Genomic DNA, 16,897 nt, shown 5'->3' with positions numbered 1-16,897 from the left:
CTTGCATTCATTCATATCCACTGTGCTTTGCAACGGACTTGAGCAATTCTAGCGGGACAATGCGGCACCCCCACACGTCCAGAATTGCTACAGAATGGTGCCAGGAACCCTCTTCCGCTGGTCACCAAACACCCCAGACATGAATATTATTGAGCATATCTTTGACGCCTTGAAACGTTATGTTCAGAAGAGATCTCCACCTCCTCGTACTCGTACTGACGTATGCACAGCCCTGCAGGATTCTTGGTGTCAACTACTTCAGACACTAATCGAGTCCATGACACTTCTGCGTGCTCACGGGAGTCTTACACGATATTAGGCTGGTGTACCAGTTTCTTTGTCTCTTCAATGCGTTTGAAGCGAAATCACGTAATGGAGGATCGGTGCCACGTCGAAGCGTTGCGTCTCTCGCACAAAAAAGGCTGAAAAATCGAGCTAGAAGCACAATGATTGTTAACATAAATATGTGGACTGGTATTGTAATAAAATATTCGATCTCCTTTTCAATCAAAAGTACCTTATTAGAAAACTTTAAGAGCTACAGACAGAAGCGAAGCAATCATTATATATTGTAACCATATGACTCAGACATAATTTTTATGCACTTCGCGTCGAAATTTTTGGTTTTTACGTCTGTACGTCTTGGGAATTTTGTACATCTTCTCTTCTTGTTCCTTTCATCGTCCACATTTCTGTTTGCAACCCCTGGCCTTCCAGCCGAAGGTCGTTGGTTTTCGTCTTCTGATGTCATCTTGGCCACTTTCTGTGAGATGGATGTAGGTAGGGATCTCATTGCTGGTATCTTGTGTATAGCTGGTTGTATTAACTAAACTCCTGGTTCTCGTATGGATAGTTGCTGACCGTATTATTGGTCTCATTATTTCTGGTAAATATTTTTGATCATAAATTCCAGAAACATTCAGAATATGGAAAAATGTTGTACAGGTCTTTTTGTGGGGTGTTTTCTTGATGTAGCATACATGGCGCACATTGCACCCAGTGCATCGACTCATGTTTTTGTGAAATTGTACACTGTGATAATTTTAAGCTTCCTTCTCTCTCCCATGCTGTCATCTATTTTATTATCGAAGTGCATATATGAAGAAGTGCCACGTTTTTGCCTTTTTGAAACATACGAGACGATTGTCAAATCCTTCTGAAATCCAAATAAGCTACGATTTGCTTCACGTTGAACCAATTGACGAACTCGGAAGAAAGTTCGATTTTATTTTTACGAACAGAATACAACGAAAGTAAGTTTGTTCTTCGGAAGCTCTTTAGTAAACGAATTTTCAGCCGTTATATTACGATCAGTCCACTCGGTTGTCTTGCTCAGACGGATGCGTGTGGTGTTATCTGGGTAGCAGATTCGCATTTTGAAGACTTGCACCTTGCAATGTCAAAATGCTGATGTTGCAAGTACACATTGTCATTTACCGTCATGTAAATCTGTTGCGCACCACATTATCTGTGTAGAAACTGATTTTCAGACAGGAATCTTCAAACTGAAACTTGTCGAAAGTACAAAACCTTGTACTCCGGTACCGTGAAAAAAGCGTTTTAACAGAAATGAGAATAAGGTATTGAGTTGGTGGCTTCAGTTCATCACTCATCTATATGAGCGAGTCCGGTAGCACTGTCAGTGAAAAGCCCCGACGGCCGCCACAGCCGTCAGATTCGCTGCAATGTGTGTCAATTGGCGCTCGTTAGCCGCCGGCTTCCGTCTCAACGGCTCCCGCTGCATTCCAGATCGGAGACCTCGGAAGTGTCTGCGAGCGCTACCGTGCTCATATCGCATCTTAATCGGCCCAAATTTCCCTGTGTTACTTCTATCGGTTAACCTCCATAGACGAATGTTGCGTCGTTCTAACAGCAGAATCTCAGCGCGAATAATAATATCTGAAATAATTGAATTATTGAAATGGTCAGATCCAAAGGTTATAAATGATCTATCTACACCTGCACTTTGAGAACATATGGAAAACTGAAAAGGTTCGAGAAGAGTGGAAAATAGCGTTAATCCTCTCCCTACGTAAAGCGGGAGACAAAAAATGTCAACAGTTACAGAGGAATGTTGCTTTTGCTAGTGGTATACAGACTATTATCAAAAGTTATCCTGGATAGAGTTGTAGAAAATTTAGGCAAACAATTAGTAGAATATCAGGGAGGTTTTCGAAATAGAAGATGCTGCACGGAACAGATTTTTAACTTAAAATCAATAATTCGCCACAGATAGTTAACCAGCAAACATATTACCGCATCATTTATTGATTTTTTTTTTTTTTTTTAAGGGCATTTGTTTCGGTAGACAGAGAAACAACAGATAAAATCATTATAGAATTCGGTGTTAAATCAAAATTGGCAAACATAATTACTGAAACTCTTACAAATACTAAAGCTAAATTTATGGGACATATGTATCAGCCACCAAAATAAAAATCACCTTTACTGTTAGCTGAGTTCTAGAAAAAAATTGTAAGGATCCGCAATTTGGAGCTAAAGAATCATAAATTGAACTCATATTTCTAGGAAGAAAAATGGAATTAAGATAAGCTGCCTGGCTTTTGCAGATGATATTGCTATACTTTCAGGAAATCTGAGAGACACAGTAATTCAAATAAATCTTCTGGAAAAAATAGTAAATAGAACTGGTCTCAGAATTTCCGCTGAAAAAAAATCGCGATAAACATAAAAAATGCACCAAAATGCATAGAGATACAAATAGGTAAAATAAAGTGATTACGTAAGTTCAAATATCTTGGAGAAACTATACAGTGGAATGGAGCAAAAAAATTTGCAGCAGATGTAAGAGTTAACATGCTGAAGAAGGCATATGGGTTGACAAAGAATATTTACAACAATAAATGCATATCAAGGAAAACAAAACTAAAACACTATACCACAGTGGTACAGTGGGAATGTATCTATGGGTATGAATGCCTAACAATGGACTATGAGCTGGACAGATGGATAATTTGTTAACCAGTGGGTGCAATACAGACTACATATGGCTGGAAAATGAGATGTATTGAGAATATCTACAAAAATACAGAGGAAGTATCAGAAGTAATGGCTAAAAGAAGACTAATCTTTTATGGACACCTCTACCTAATGAATAAGAACAAACTCACAAAACAAATATTCTTGTATTTCTGGAAGAAGAAATCGACAGTAGTGTGGATTACAGAAATAAGGAAGTATCTAGAAAGAATTGACATACAGAAGTCCATTTTAAGAATAAAATATTGAATTTAGAAAGCTTTTGATGCAGAAGAAATAAGAAATTGGGAACAACATGGACAGAAGGAAGGAAGGAAAATAGGGAGAAGATGAAGGACTACTGGAAAAATAGGAAACAATAAGGAAAGAAGAGGAATTGAGATTGTTATGTGGACCGAAGACAGTATGGAACATGCTACAAGATGGACAGAAGAAAGGAAAAGGCAACATCGAGTAAAGAGGAAGGAATACGGGAAAAATTATAACAAGATACAACAAAAAGAATTGACCTGTTACATGTACCTAATTGGTGAATTCAAAGATAAAGCAACAACAGCAACAACAACAATAGTAATAACAATAATAATATAATGGAAAAAATAATCAAGTGTGTGAATAAATATGACAAGTGTTGCATAAAATGTAAAACAACATATCACTATTACGTACATCAGCAGAATTTCCTGTTTTGAAACGTGCATTAGACAGAATAAAAGACAATTTCAGTGCCATTGCTACATATGCTGTCCATTGCTAACTATTAATGCCATTAATTGAACGAAAACAGGCCTGGAAGAAATACAGAGCACAATATGGGAAACTTCATGAAGTTTGCCATCTATCACCCTAAATTAATTGCTGAAAAGAGGCAAAAACTACCGGATATTTAGCATCTACATGAAAAGTCACTTTGAAGTAGTATTGTACAACAGCAAATCAGTCAGTCCATGAAACAATAGTAGCCACAGACATTAATTACATACTACTCAGTCATTCAGAAGCAGCGAGAGCAGCTCCAGTATCAAAGACTGAAATAATTGACACCAAAATAATAGGATGACTTGTAAAAGAATTGCAAAGTGTGAACAACATCAGCTAGGTCTAGTGTCACTTCGCAAGCATCAGGCAACTGGTTGATGCATGTGATTGGTATGCAGAAAAATGATTGATGTCCAGGTCATTGTGATGAGGAACTACTGGAAGTATACACTGAGAAAGCAAGGAACATATTATTGTCGCAACAAGTGTAAGAATAAAACTATATTATATCGCACATTACATCTGAATGTAACATACTAGCACCCATGGAACATTTGAAAAGATATGCGAGCTCGCCAAAAATTGTCCTCCGGAAGTTGACAGAAAATCATGTCTCATATCGGTTGTTTCATCTTTGAAGAATCCCAACTTTTTTTCCTTACTACTACTACTACTACTACTACTACTACTACTACTACTATTACTACTGCTACTGCTACCACTACTACATGGTCCAATCACATTAATGTGACCATTGCCTGTGTTTGATGTCAATGGGCAATAACCACTTAGATAGCAGGTGGCAGCACTAGCAATGTCAGGGGGACACATAAAACTGTACAGTCTTTGTCGTAATGTGGGAACAGGGCAATTTAGCTGATATTCAAAAGTGTATGATCATTGGTTTTCAGACCAAAGGTGAAAGCATGACTGAAATGGCTAAGTTTGTTAAGGGTTCACTTGCCACGATGGTGAAAGTATACTGTGCATGGCAAAATGGCACTATTCAGAACTTGCACCAAGGCAGCTGTGGTGCACCGGGATGAACAATGGCTACAGAGATTTATGTGTATGGGTGAACAGACATGCAACTGTTGAGCAAGTGGTAGCCCAGATGACTCAAGGTGTTACCAACAGTATCCCCTTGACAACTGTTCACTAAACTTTGTTGCATATGGACCTCCACAGCAGGCACCTGCTTCATGCACCCATGCTGATTGCTGTTCTTCAGCAATGAAGGTTGTAATTTGCATACCAGTACTGCAACTGGACATCCACTTAATAGCGACAGTTGGCCATTTCAGATGAATCACTTTTTATGCTCCATTGGACAGATGGCCTTGGCACTTATAGCATGAAACATATGAAATAAATACTTTGCAACCAGGAGGGAGTGTTATGGTCTGGGGAAGTTTTTTGTGGCATTCACTGGATGATCTTGACATTCTGGAAGGCATAATGGATCAACAGAAGTGTGCAACTATACTTGGGGACCATGTCCACCCTTACATGAAGTTTGTTTTTCTTCGGCATGACGGCATCTACCAGCAGGACAGTACAATGTCACACAAAGCTCACAGTGAATGTGTATGGTTTGAAGAGCACAAGGTTGAGTTTACTGTACTTTCCCACTCACCAGGTTCCCTGTATTTAAATCTTAGTGAGCCTATGTGGGACTACCTCGATCAGGCTGTTTGCGTCATCAATTATCAGCCGAGAAACTTAGCGCAGCTGGCCACGGCACCGGAATCGGCATCTTTCCACATCCTGTCAGTACCTTCCGGAACCTCATTGACTCTCTTCTTTCACATCTTGTGTTACAAAAGATGGTTATTCAGGCTTTTGACTGGTAGTCATATTAATGTGGCTGGACAGTGTATTGTTGTTGTTGTTGTTCTTTCTTTCTTTTCTCAGACGTTACGTCTGGTCAAAAATGGAAAGTGACGCGGACCTTGATCAAGCACGAGTTCCTTTTAACTGTACGGTATATGTTATATTGCATTTAGGAACTTTCGGGTAATTGAAAATGTATCAATAATTACGGATTTCTATAGTTGTATATATAAGTTTGGATGTAGCTATATTGCATTGATGTACTAGTGGATATTGTGTGGTATGACTCCTGTAGTTGATAGTATAATTGGTATAATGTCAACTTTATCCTGATGCCACATGTCCTTGACTTCCTCAGCCAGTTGGATGTATTTTTCAATTTTTTCTCCTGTTTTCTTCTGTATATTTGTTGTATTGGGTATGGATATTTCGATCAGTTGTGTTAATTTCTTCTTTTTATTGGTGAGTATGATGTCAGGTTTGTTATGTGGTGTTGTTTTATCTGTTATAATAGTTCTGTTTAGTATAATTTGTATTCATCATTCTCCAGTACATTTTGTGGTGCATACTTGTATGTGGGAACGTGTTGTTTTATAAGTTTATGTTGTAAGGCAAGCTGTTGATGTATTATTTTTGCTACATTGTCATGTCTTCTGGGGTATTCTGTATTTGCTAGTATTGCACATCTGCTTGTGATGTGATCTACTGTTTCTATTTGTTGTTTGCAAAGTCTGAATTTATCTGTTGTGGTATTGGGATCTTTAATAACATGCTTACTGTAATATCTGGTGTTTATTGTTTGATCCTGTATTATTATTATTATTATTATTATTAAAAAGAGAGCACTATCTTTACTACATCCTGGGATTCTGGAAAGAGGAAATTATATTACATTTATCTGAGGGCACCAATTGTGATGAGGATAACGTCAATTTTTACATTGCCTATTCAAATGACATCAGTTTTTAATTTCTTATTTTCTTTTGACCCACTTTATTGTTTATGTTCCCATCACACGGGACTAAAACTTTAGTTACAGGGCAAGATCTTTCATCTGGCTGATGTTCAATGCTGTCAGACATTTTAACCTCCACCGTCCAATCGGTACCTTTTTTTTTTATTGTGGAGATTAGTGTTATGTCCAACTGTCATGACTTCATTAGGGGAAGTTGTTGTACCATTTTTGAACAGACTGAGATACTCCTAGAGCTCCCCATATATACCAGTGATAACACAAGCACACCTTACTGTTTTTCTTGAGGTGTTCAGTTTTTGCATGAGCAGGAAATTCTGTTATGAGGTCTATGCTCTGTTGTATGTGACAAAGTTTACAGCTGTCACCTTCAGTGGTTCTAAATGCTACTTTTTCGTAGCTGTTCATCTGTAAGGCCTGATCTTGTTCAGCCACTATAAGAGCTTCTCATTCTCCCCACATACATTTCATGATTGGAGCCAGGAAAGGGGGGGGGGTGACAGATGCACACAAAGTACCTTGTGAAAACACTGTGATGTGACTTGTAGATTGAACTAGCATTTTGGAGGAATGACAGTTTAAATCCTATGTCCAGCTATCCAGATTTAAAGTTTCCATGGTTTCCTTAAATCACTCAAGACAAGTTCCTCTAAAAAGGAGGTGGCATATTTCTATCCGCATCCCAAACATATGTTGTATCTATAATGAACATGTTCTCTGGGGGACATTGAACTCTGATCATCCTTCCTCCATGTTGGCACTTTTTTTCTGAAGAGCAATTGAAATTTACAAATTAATGCCATAATCGCTTTTACATGCAGAGCACCTCTACTGCCCTATTCACTCGTACTTTGGTGAGTTGTTGTGTAACATATTCAAGTAAGTGTACGTGTGTATTATGCTTAGTCTGAGCAACTTTTAGCCTGTCAGGAGTGTCAAAACAGCACAAACTCTGCTGCGAAATGAATATCTCATTCGGGACTCTTGTTTTTGTATTGTCTTTTTGGCCCTAAAATATGTTAGATATAGTGGCCATAAACCATTTGGTTGACCTAACAAGAAATTTTGGGGTAAAAATACATTTAATGTTAGGGATTCCTCTGTTGTCCCTTTGGCAAGTGAAGTGATGCACCACAAGGAAATTAATTCATTCTCACTCAAAATTTTCATTGTGGGTATGAGAGATATTTGATCAGACTATGGTACCCTTCAAAGGAAACAATGAAGCACAGTGGAGGCACTACCTATGTTCATACATTTAGCTGAGATTTGTAATGTAATTCATTTACAGTATGTGCTTTATAAAGCAAGTATATTATCAAATTGTAATTATTTGGTAATCAGTACCACAGTTTTCAAGAACATGTAATATTGTTACATCACATCCTATACTGCAATGAGTATCACAAAGCTGATACTGTAATTCACAAGGGATCAGTTGAACATACTGATACCAGTCTTCATCTTCGTCCAGTGATGTAATAGCAATGTGGTGTGTGCCACCATGTGTGTCTAAACAAAAAGTCAACAGAGCACAGGCAATATTTTTTTTTGCTTATGTATTAGATTCTGGAATGTACTTTATAGTGATAGATTATCTGTAACATAGACATAGGTCTAGTTGAGATTGAAATGCGACAGTGTGGTTGTTAGTCGATGAAGCCAACAAACATGAGTGCAGAATCTTCTTAGGTCTAGTGACATACAGATCTGTAGTGTAGCTTGAGGTCTAGGTAACGCTGAAGGTCATAGCTTGGTTGTGAGGGGGCAAAGCAGTATTTAATGTCTCAGTTAATTCTTCAAAAGCATCGGCCATGATGAATAACTATTTGAGAAGTCACAATTTTGTGCAAAGCTAGTGAGGAGTGATACAGTTTGAACACATTTCAAAAAAGACTTTCAATTCAAAAGCTATAATTTCCCTAAGGCATCTCACAGGTGTTAACAATGTACCAGATGTAATTAAGATAACAGATATGGATAACCTACAAATATGGACATCACCGCCAGAACCCAAATTTTTCAGTAAATATTGTTGGGATATCTAATGAGAATAAACCATGAGAAGTTAGTGTTGTGAATATCGACTGAATCATTTGCATTGTCATGCTGTATGTGTATATTTTTCTGCAGTGACCCTTACACAAAGACTTCAGTTTTATTTCACTAGAGAAACTGATGACTCAGTATTAACCAAGTACCTCTGTTGTTGATAGGTGGTGTCAGCGATGGGCAGCAGTGATCAGAGTGCCTGTGACGACATGCTGAAATTCTCTTGTGGTTCGTGGCTGCGTGACAATAGTATCCCTGCCAGCCGCAACACGTGGAGTCAGACGGAGCAGCTACTCTCTAAATGTAAGCTCAGCTTCTTTACTACACTCTCATGTCTTAACAGTATGTGCTTCAAATATTGCTTGCATATACTCCACACCTATTAGAACTTCAGTGCAATGTTTTAAACTCATCTGGATTACTTAAGCTCTGAAATATCCTGGCAGATTAAAACTGTGTGCTGGACTGAGACTCAAACTTGGGCCCTTTGCCTTTTGTGGGCAAGTGCTCTACCAACTGAATTACCCAAGCATGACTCACAACCCATCATCACAGCTTTTCTCCTGCCAGTATGTCTTGTCCTACCTTCTACTTAAGTTCTGCTTGTAATATTTGCTTGTATAGTTGTATATGTTGATTTCTACGTTTATTTTAGTTTATGTCTGTGGTTTCATGTAGCACCTGACAAGTGTAAGATTTCACATTCTTACACTTCATATCCTCAAAAATAGTTTACTTTATAACATAGAAATTCTTTCACTGATATTTTCCAATGATTGCTTCTACCATTTTAACTCCATATGTTTTCATCATTTTTGCCAAGCTCTCCTTATTTTAAAACAATGGAAACTCCACGTAGGAATGTCAACAGTGTAGGAAAAGAGATATTGCCACTTACCATAAAGGAGACATGTTAAGTTGCAGACAGGCACAGACACTTACATAAACCTTTTGGCCACAACCTCTGTCAGCAAAAGAGAAACACAAACCATTCATACACACAAGCAAGAACAACTCGTCCATCTCACTGCCAACTCCTTATTTTAAACTTTTTTTAAAAAGATGTCCCCTTTTCTGCTATAAAAATGTTGCCTGCAGACCTGAAAGACAATTTCAGTGTCAAGCAAAAAAATTATCTCTTCATTACACACACATATTTTTTAAAAAGTCAATTCTTTAACCATGTATGTACACATGTAGATGAACTCTAACAAGGTACGAATCTCAAGCTGAAGAGCTAAAACTAAATAAAAATGATTTCTGCCACCCACCAAGGTATTTTATCTGTAAAACAACTGCATTTGCATACAACTAGTGTTTGAAGGTTAATGATTCTGAAACCACAGATGCACAAGTTACCAGAGAGAAACAGTACTGTTAACGTAAAATTATGTGCAGAGTGACAAGAATAATAAATGAGATATGCATTACTTGGCAAAAAGCTAAACACTCACTTGAAATAATATACATTGAAATGTTGAGTACTTACAAGAGTTGTATTTCCCAAAATAGATATTGACTCATTTTCATTCATTTTTCCCATTCTCGTCATCGAAGTTCAAATGTGAAGTTTCAGTGAAGTGATTAAAACAACAGAATGCAGTAGCTTGTTGTGAAGATCTCGGTTATATGATTAACCAACATGGCTTTTGATGTGCTTCTGCAATGCTGATGTACATAAAAATTTATATAGGTTGTCCAAGTGTTACACTTGTTAGGTGTGCGTTCTGTTCCATTGTGCTGTCTTGATTTTTCACAAGTGCAGAATTTGAGAAATAAATGACCTTTATGGGTAGCAGAATTCCATATCTGTATTTTAAAATCATTTTTATTTGGCTTTGCTGTTCAAATGGATACTTCCTCTGTAAGTTGAAATGTTTAAACCGTTTAACAGAGTGTTATGTGGAACATTGTTATAAATAAAAAAAGCATGTTGAGCAGTATTTTAATGCTAAGACCCAGTAAAGTTGTTCCTACTGAGCTGTCTGCACCTGTTTAGATGACTCACTGTATCACTTGCTAATAGTGAGTTTCTGACAAATGCACTCAACATTTTTGTGAATAACGGAAGCAGATGTGTGATGTAAGTAGGGTTAATTTTCAGTACTTGTGTGGCCATCAAAAACTGTGTTGTACTGCTAAGCTACTAGCAACTTTTTCCATTGTTTTATTTTCCTCCTCTACACAAATGTCAACAGTGTCTCAGAAGTTGATTTCGATCAGAACAAACAGAACCAGAGCTTCAGGTGCTGCATAATTTTGCAAAAACAGAAAATTTGCAAATGTTATTTCTACTATTAGGCTGGTTTCTCATTGATGGCAGATGCTCTTTCATGCTGTCCTCATAAATATTAAAATCTTATCAATGATTGTGCCATCACTATCTGCTTGTTGATTCCAGGAACTATGTGTAATGTTACTATGTAATGCATATAGTTCTGATGATGTAAAGAACATCAGTTTTCTAAGTTGTTTCAGATAATTGGGCTATAAATTAAAAAGGATGACAAAAATGTCAAATGGAATTTATTAAATAATTCTGTGCTAGCACATAACTCTTAGATTTCTTTGGACATCACACGTTTCTCAATCCACATTTTGCCTGTACCTAAGCTCTGCATTCAAGGAATTATTATCCATCATGACCAGCAAAACGGTCAGTCACAGCAGCTTCATGCTAATGACTGGACGAGAAGTAGGACCCAGTCGAAACAATCATGTGATATTTAATGCATAAAGTATCTACATTTCTCCATCTGACATTGGAGGTTGAGAAAACTTTTTTTCACTATAGTCATATAACCCTCATGTTTAAAATCAAAGGGCCATGACTAATTCTGAGCACTTGCTGCTCAGATTCCACTCCGTTTGTAGGCCTAACTATATTTATGAATTCAGCTAGTGACTTTCAGTCCTCTAAACCTTGACTGAAGACATAATTAGTGTCAATATGAGTCATGATTTATAGCCAGGTGCACCATTGTGCTCAATATTTTCTTCCAAAGCATTCTGCAGATGTTATATTGGATCCCACAGCAAACATACAGAGTGGACACTAACTGTCGATCCCTACTTGCCAGCTATTTCCCTGAGGAGCGGCATATATGCAGGTGTAGAGTAGATGCAGACTACCTGCATGAAATTCGACTTCCCAATGATCAGTTAACTCACCCTCTGTGTTTGTCTCAATCTATTAGCGAGATTGACTCAAGTCGCAATGGATGAGGCTTCAAGTACTTGCTCAGCTGTACTCTCAGCTTTGGGCAAGACCTCAGCTATATTTTTAGGCCATCGGGGAAGGCCCACGGGGCTGCCAACTACTGCGGATTGTCTGTAATTGTTATGGGTTTTATCACCTTATTTATGGAGTTACAATAAATGGCTAAAATAATTAGGGAAATAGACATTTCACAATTCAATGTTTTAAAAAAGTCAGAAAAGATACTGTTTACATTTTACTAATCATATACTGTTAAAATATTTTATAAAATGTAATGATTTCCATCCTGAGTACATAGTAAATGGTTTCGTCACCACGGCTTAGTAAGATAGATTATGCTGAGTTATGATGAAAATCTTTTGTCTGTGTGTATCAGCTTAAATTATAGTAACAAACTGCGTTCGAACCAAGTGATGTCACAAGGTTCAACGTGTTTGTCTCATCTGTAAGCTGTTGCCATTTTTCCGTGGAGGTAGGTTTTTCTAATCGTGTGATATCACAAGATGTGCAGGTCACTTATTAATCCATACTTAATAACACGCCCCCACATTGTCGCTGTTATAGTAATGGCTGTCTCCTTTTAAATTTTGGCTGGAGTAAATTATGAGATTGATTTCAGTAATTCTACATCTACATCTACAGCATTGCTCTACAATTGACACTTAAGTGCCTGGCAGTGGGTTCTTCAAACCATCTTCAGATTATTTCCCTGCCGTTCCATTCTCCAACAGCAGATGGGAAAAATAAACACTTAAATCGTTCCGTACGTGCTCTGATTTCTCTAATTTTATTATGATGCCCATTTCCCTCTATGTAGGTAGTCAACAGTAACATATTATCACATTCAGAGGAGAAAGTTGGTGATAAAAATACCATGATTTTTTTGACATAATCTGTGTTTGATGGTTTTATTCACCCTTTTACAATCAAATACATTCTGTGTACGGTGTTAGTCGCTAAGAATTTTTTAGCTGTTTTGTGACAAAGGTAAGGAATTAGACTTTTTGTGTCTTTGGCAACTGTTCCTGTAAAGGCAAGCATGATATCTGGAGGGTGGGGGAATATTACAGCCTGGAAGCTTCTGTGCGTGTTCCAAGTACCAGTAGTTATGGATTTACTGATATTGTCAATTGTAGTAAGAAGGTAAATAAAAAATGATCACAATTAAAAAGTAAGTACTCTGAAAGGAGGACTAAGTACAGTAGCAAATTCAGATAGTTATATTGTGAAACACTAAAGTGTTATCCTAAATCAGGCTTCTAACTTTTAAAAATGTTCTACAGGAGGTCTTCCAGCCCCTTCCCCCCTTGCTCTCTGCACGCCATATTTGGCATGTGAGTACTGACAGATTCTTCTCAAGGATGGCAGCTGTGGACATGAGGAGTCAGTGCCCACTCTTTCTTTCCACTCAGAGAATTTGCATCCCCGTCACTGTTCACCATTCAACCTCAAGTGAATGTGAACTGGGCAGGTTCACACATATCAGAAGGCTCTGTGGCGTCAGCGATCTCAGGCAATACAAGAAATTTATGCTGCAGGTGCATCAATGCCATCACAGCCCATGACATGAACATGGAGCCTGTTAACAGTGGCTGACAACACAACTTCTGACTGCTTCTGGATAGTATACAGCAGGCACAGTCTTTATTTGCCTTTACCTGCATGCAATTATACAGTAATAAATTAACTATGAATCCGAGCAATTGCTAGATGCTGATGCTGCTTCAGGCTATCAGATACTAGTCAGCTCACGTTACACAAATTCTTCCAAAATACCCAAATAAAAATGCTACTGTGTATATATAAATAATCAGTTACTGTTCATCTCTTCATATAAGGTTGCATAGAAGACTACACGTGTATACAAACTAAATGCAGCTGCTGCTGGTAGCTACTTGCTGCTCTATGACTGGACTTAATATGTCATTGTCAGAAGTTCCCAAGAATACACAGCAAGCTTCGAATTTCAAGAGTATTGTGAGAAAATATTATTCATAAATTATTGTTTGTCAAACATTCCAGTTTGCAATAAAATAAGCTTGAACATGTCAGTTTTTGGAAACAATAGTTTTGGGTTAGGTGAGTTTAGGCAACTTCACATCACATGTTACATAGTCAGAAGTAGATATGGTTGCAGGAACTGTTTGTTTGTTGCAGCTGCTATGCCACAGGAAGTGCACATCTGAGTTAACAGCTCCAATTTAATAAAAGAATGGAATTCACTGATTTTGGATGCCTCTGCATTTATGTTAAACTATTACTACAAAACATTATAATTGTGCTTTGCAGTCATTATTTATATTAATTAAGGAAGTCCTGGACTGAGACACTATGGAACCAAAATCCCCAATGGGTACCACTGCTCAAGACCCAAGATCACACTAGATGGAAACTAATATGCAAACCCTGCTCTGAACAGAGAAGAAAGAGAAATTAATGCAAATCATATTCAAATTTTATTGGAGTTAAACAATAATACTAAATAAAAATTACTTATTTAGGTATGTAGTTAACATGTACTCTTTATTTTTTCCCACTACTTTTGTTTTGATTGCTTTTGTGAGGGGAAACCACTAATTTTTGACACACCTGGGGTCCTATCCAAACCAAGTATGCAATGAAGATGTGCAGAAGTCGTGTGATACATAACATTCACAGTACATGATATTATTAATTTTTGTTAATAGGTAAATCATTTGGTTGTTCTAAGAAACATGCCAATAAAATAGAAGTGTTGTCCACCCACGAATTTGTTTGGCTGTACTTTATTAGTAGCTTAGCAATTATCATTGCTGGCAAATTATTGAAGATCCGTATTCTTGAATAATCAGTACCTACTTGGACCAAGTAAGTGACTTTAAATATTTATGAAGTATGTCTGTATTCCTAGCACAATTCTGCGTACAGAGCCTCAGTTTGCAAGGGAAATGTGTTATTTACGATGAATTACCTCAAGAAATAAATTAACATCAAGAGATTGGATAATTTACCCATTTATATGAACTTACTTACAGTAGAATGTTTTGAACGCCTATGACATGTAACATATATTATATGCTTTTGAACTAAGAAAATTACCTTTGTCTTAGTGAATTACCCCGAAATGTTATATGATATTACAGGATGAAATTATCAAAGTAATGTTTGTTTTTTTATTGTTATGTAATTCTTTTCTGATCCCACAAGTTGATTTGTTCAGTTGTTTCAGAATTTCTGTGGTGTGCTCCTATCAGATAAATTATAAATTCACAATATCAAGGATTCCACATTGTCAACCCCTTTTATTTGCAGGCCTTAATAATGTATGTGTGTCCTTAGTGATAATCTCTTGCAGATTCCAAAATGTGATTTGTAAGTTTTTCAAAGTACAGTGGAAATAAATCGCCTAGAAAAAAATTTTTTGATGTCGTTAACAATTTCTATAATTATACTTGATTTTCTATTTGTGACAGAGTTCATAGTCTACAAAGAGAATGGATATTTTATCATGAACAATAATTATACAAGAATAAGTAAGCATCCTAGGATGGAACTTCCAGGAAGATCACAGATAATTAGTTCCTAGTCAAATGATCTTAATATAGGACTCATCCTATTAACACTCATTGTTTCATGTTGGAGAGATATGCTGTCAAAAGTATTCAGACACCTCTCTGTAATTCAAAATTGACTGCTAGATGCCATGAGGGATTACTTACCAGTACTAAAGGAGATGGGGAGTATTGTATTGACAGTAACAACAGAATGGGTTGTTAGGAAAGCTCAATGACTTTGAACATGGACTAATAGTTGGATGTCACCTGAGTAACAAATCCACCGGGGATATTTGAGCTCTACTAAAGCTGCCCAAGTCAGCTGTTGGTGAAGTGACTGTGAAGTGGAAATGCATATGAACAACCATAGGTGAACCACAATTCAGTGGAAATGTTTGGGTTTGGCAAATGCGTGGAGAATGTTACCTGCCATTGTATGCAGTGTCAACAGGAGGTGGTGGTGTTAAGGTATGAGGCATTTTTTTGTGAATAGGATGTAATCCCCGTATTGTTCTTAAGAAACTGCTAAATATGAAAGCATATAAACACATTTTACAGCACTGGGTATTGTGTACAGAAGAGGAACAGTTCAGAGACGACGATTCGTTGTGTTGGCATGACAATGTGCACTTTCATAAAGCAGCACATGTGACGAAATGGTTTGTGACCAATGACAATCCTAAATTGAATTTGCCTACCCAGAGTCCTGACCTGGACCCAGTGGATCACCTTCAGACTGACTTAGAGCATTGACTTTGCTCCAAAGACGCAGTGTTAAACATCCCTACCTTCTCTGGTTTCAGCTCTTATGGCAGAATGGGTCGCCATTCATGCACAGATATTCAGTCACCTGACTGAAAGTGCCATCAGCAGAGTTCATGCTGTATAATAGCAGAGGGTTGACACATTCTGTATTAATGTACAGTATTAGGTGTCAGGATACTTTTGATCAAATAGTGTATGTTATGTTGTGTGTGTTCCCCGAAAATCGTGTGACAGCATAATATTGTAAGTCATATATAAGTATGTTGTGATTTACATAGACAAGGGCCTTTAACAGGTCACAGAATAGAATATACTGGCAGCAGCAGCATTCTCACTATAAAGAGGGGGGGGGGGGGGGGGAGTGGAAAAGGAGAGGAGCTGAGAACAGGAAAAGATCAGTGGATGCATTGACAGAGTGTGTGGGGACGTGAATTGGGATGATTTGGTAGGACAGAGGGGATGGAAACTGTTCAGTGAAGGGTTTGGGGGTTGTAGATTATTGTACATTGAGACTGGGATAATTTTGGGAGTGGGGAATGTTTTTTAAGGCCTTAGTCCCTTCCCAGATCCTCTCCCCTGAATCCGTTTCTGCCCTCACCCCTGTGACAACCTGTACACCCATTTCTACATGCTCCCCAAAATCCACAAACCCAAAAATCCTGATGCCCCATATTAGCCGATTATTGTGCCCCCACTGAAAGGATTTTGCCCCTTATTGATGAACATCTCAACCCAATTGTCCAAAATCTAGCATTCAACATA

At 37.6% G+C, this 16,897-nt stretch overlaps 1 protein-coding gene across 2 annotated transcripts in view; it reads left to right on the top strand.

Annotated features, from left to right (window-relative positions):
* LOC126353944 (endothelin-converting enzyme homolog) overlaps positions 1-16,897 on the top strand; it is a 609,153-nt gene that overhangs the window by 457,019 nt on the left and 135,237 nt on the right. For both annotated transcript variants that reach the window (XM_050003231.1, XM_050003230.1), the window contains exon 2: positions 8,782-8,920. In XM_050003231.1, coding sequence (XP_049859188.1) covers positions 8,782-8,920 — 139 coding nt within the window. The remainder of the gene's footprint in view (positions 1-8,781; positions 8,921-16,897) is intronic.

Source organism: Schistocerca gregaria, chromosome 3, assembly GCF_023897955.1.
Source record: "Schistocerca gregaria isolate iqSchGreg1 chromosome 3, iqSchGreg1.2, whole genome shotgun sequence".
Taxonomy (NCBI): domain Eukaryota; kingdom Metazoa; phylum Arthropoda; class Insecta; order Orthoptera; family Acrididae; genus Schistocerca; species Schistocerca gregaria.
The sequence above is the reverse complement of the archived record's forward strand: the minus strand, read 5'-3'. Positions and strand labels throughout refer to the sequence as shown.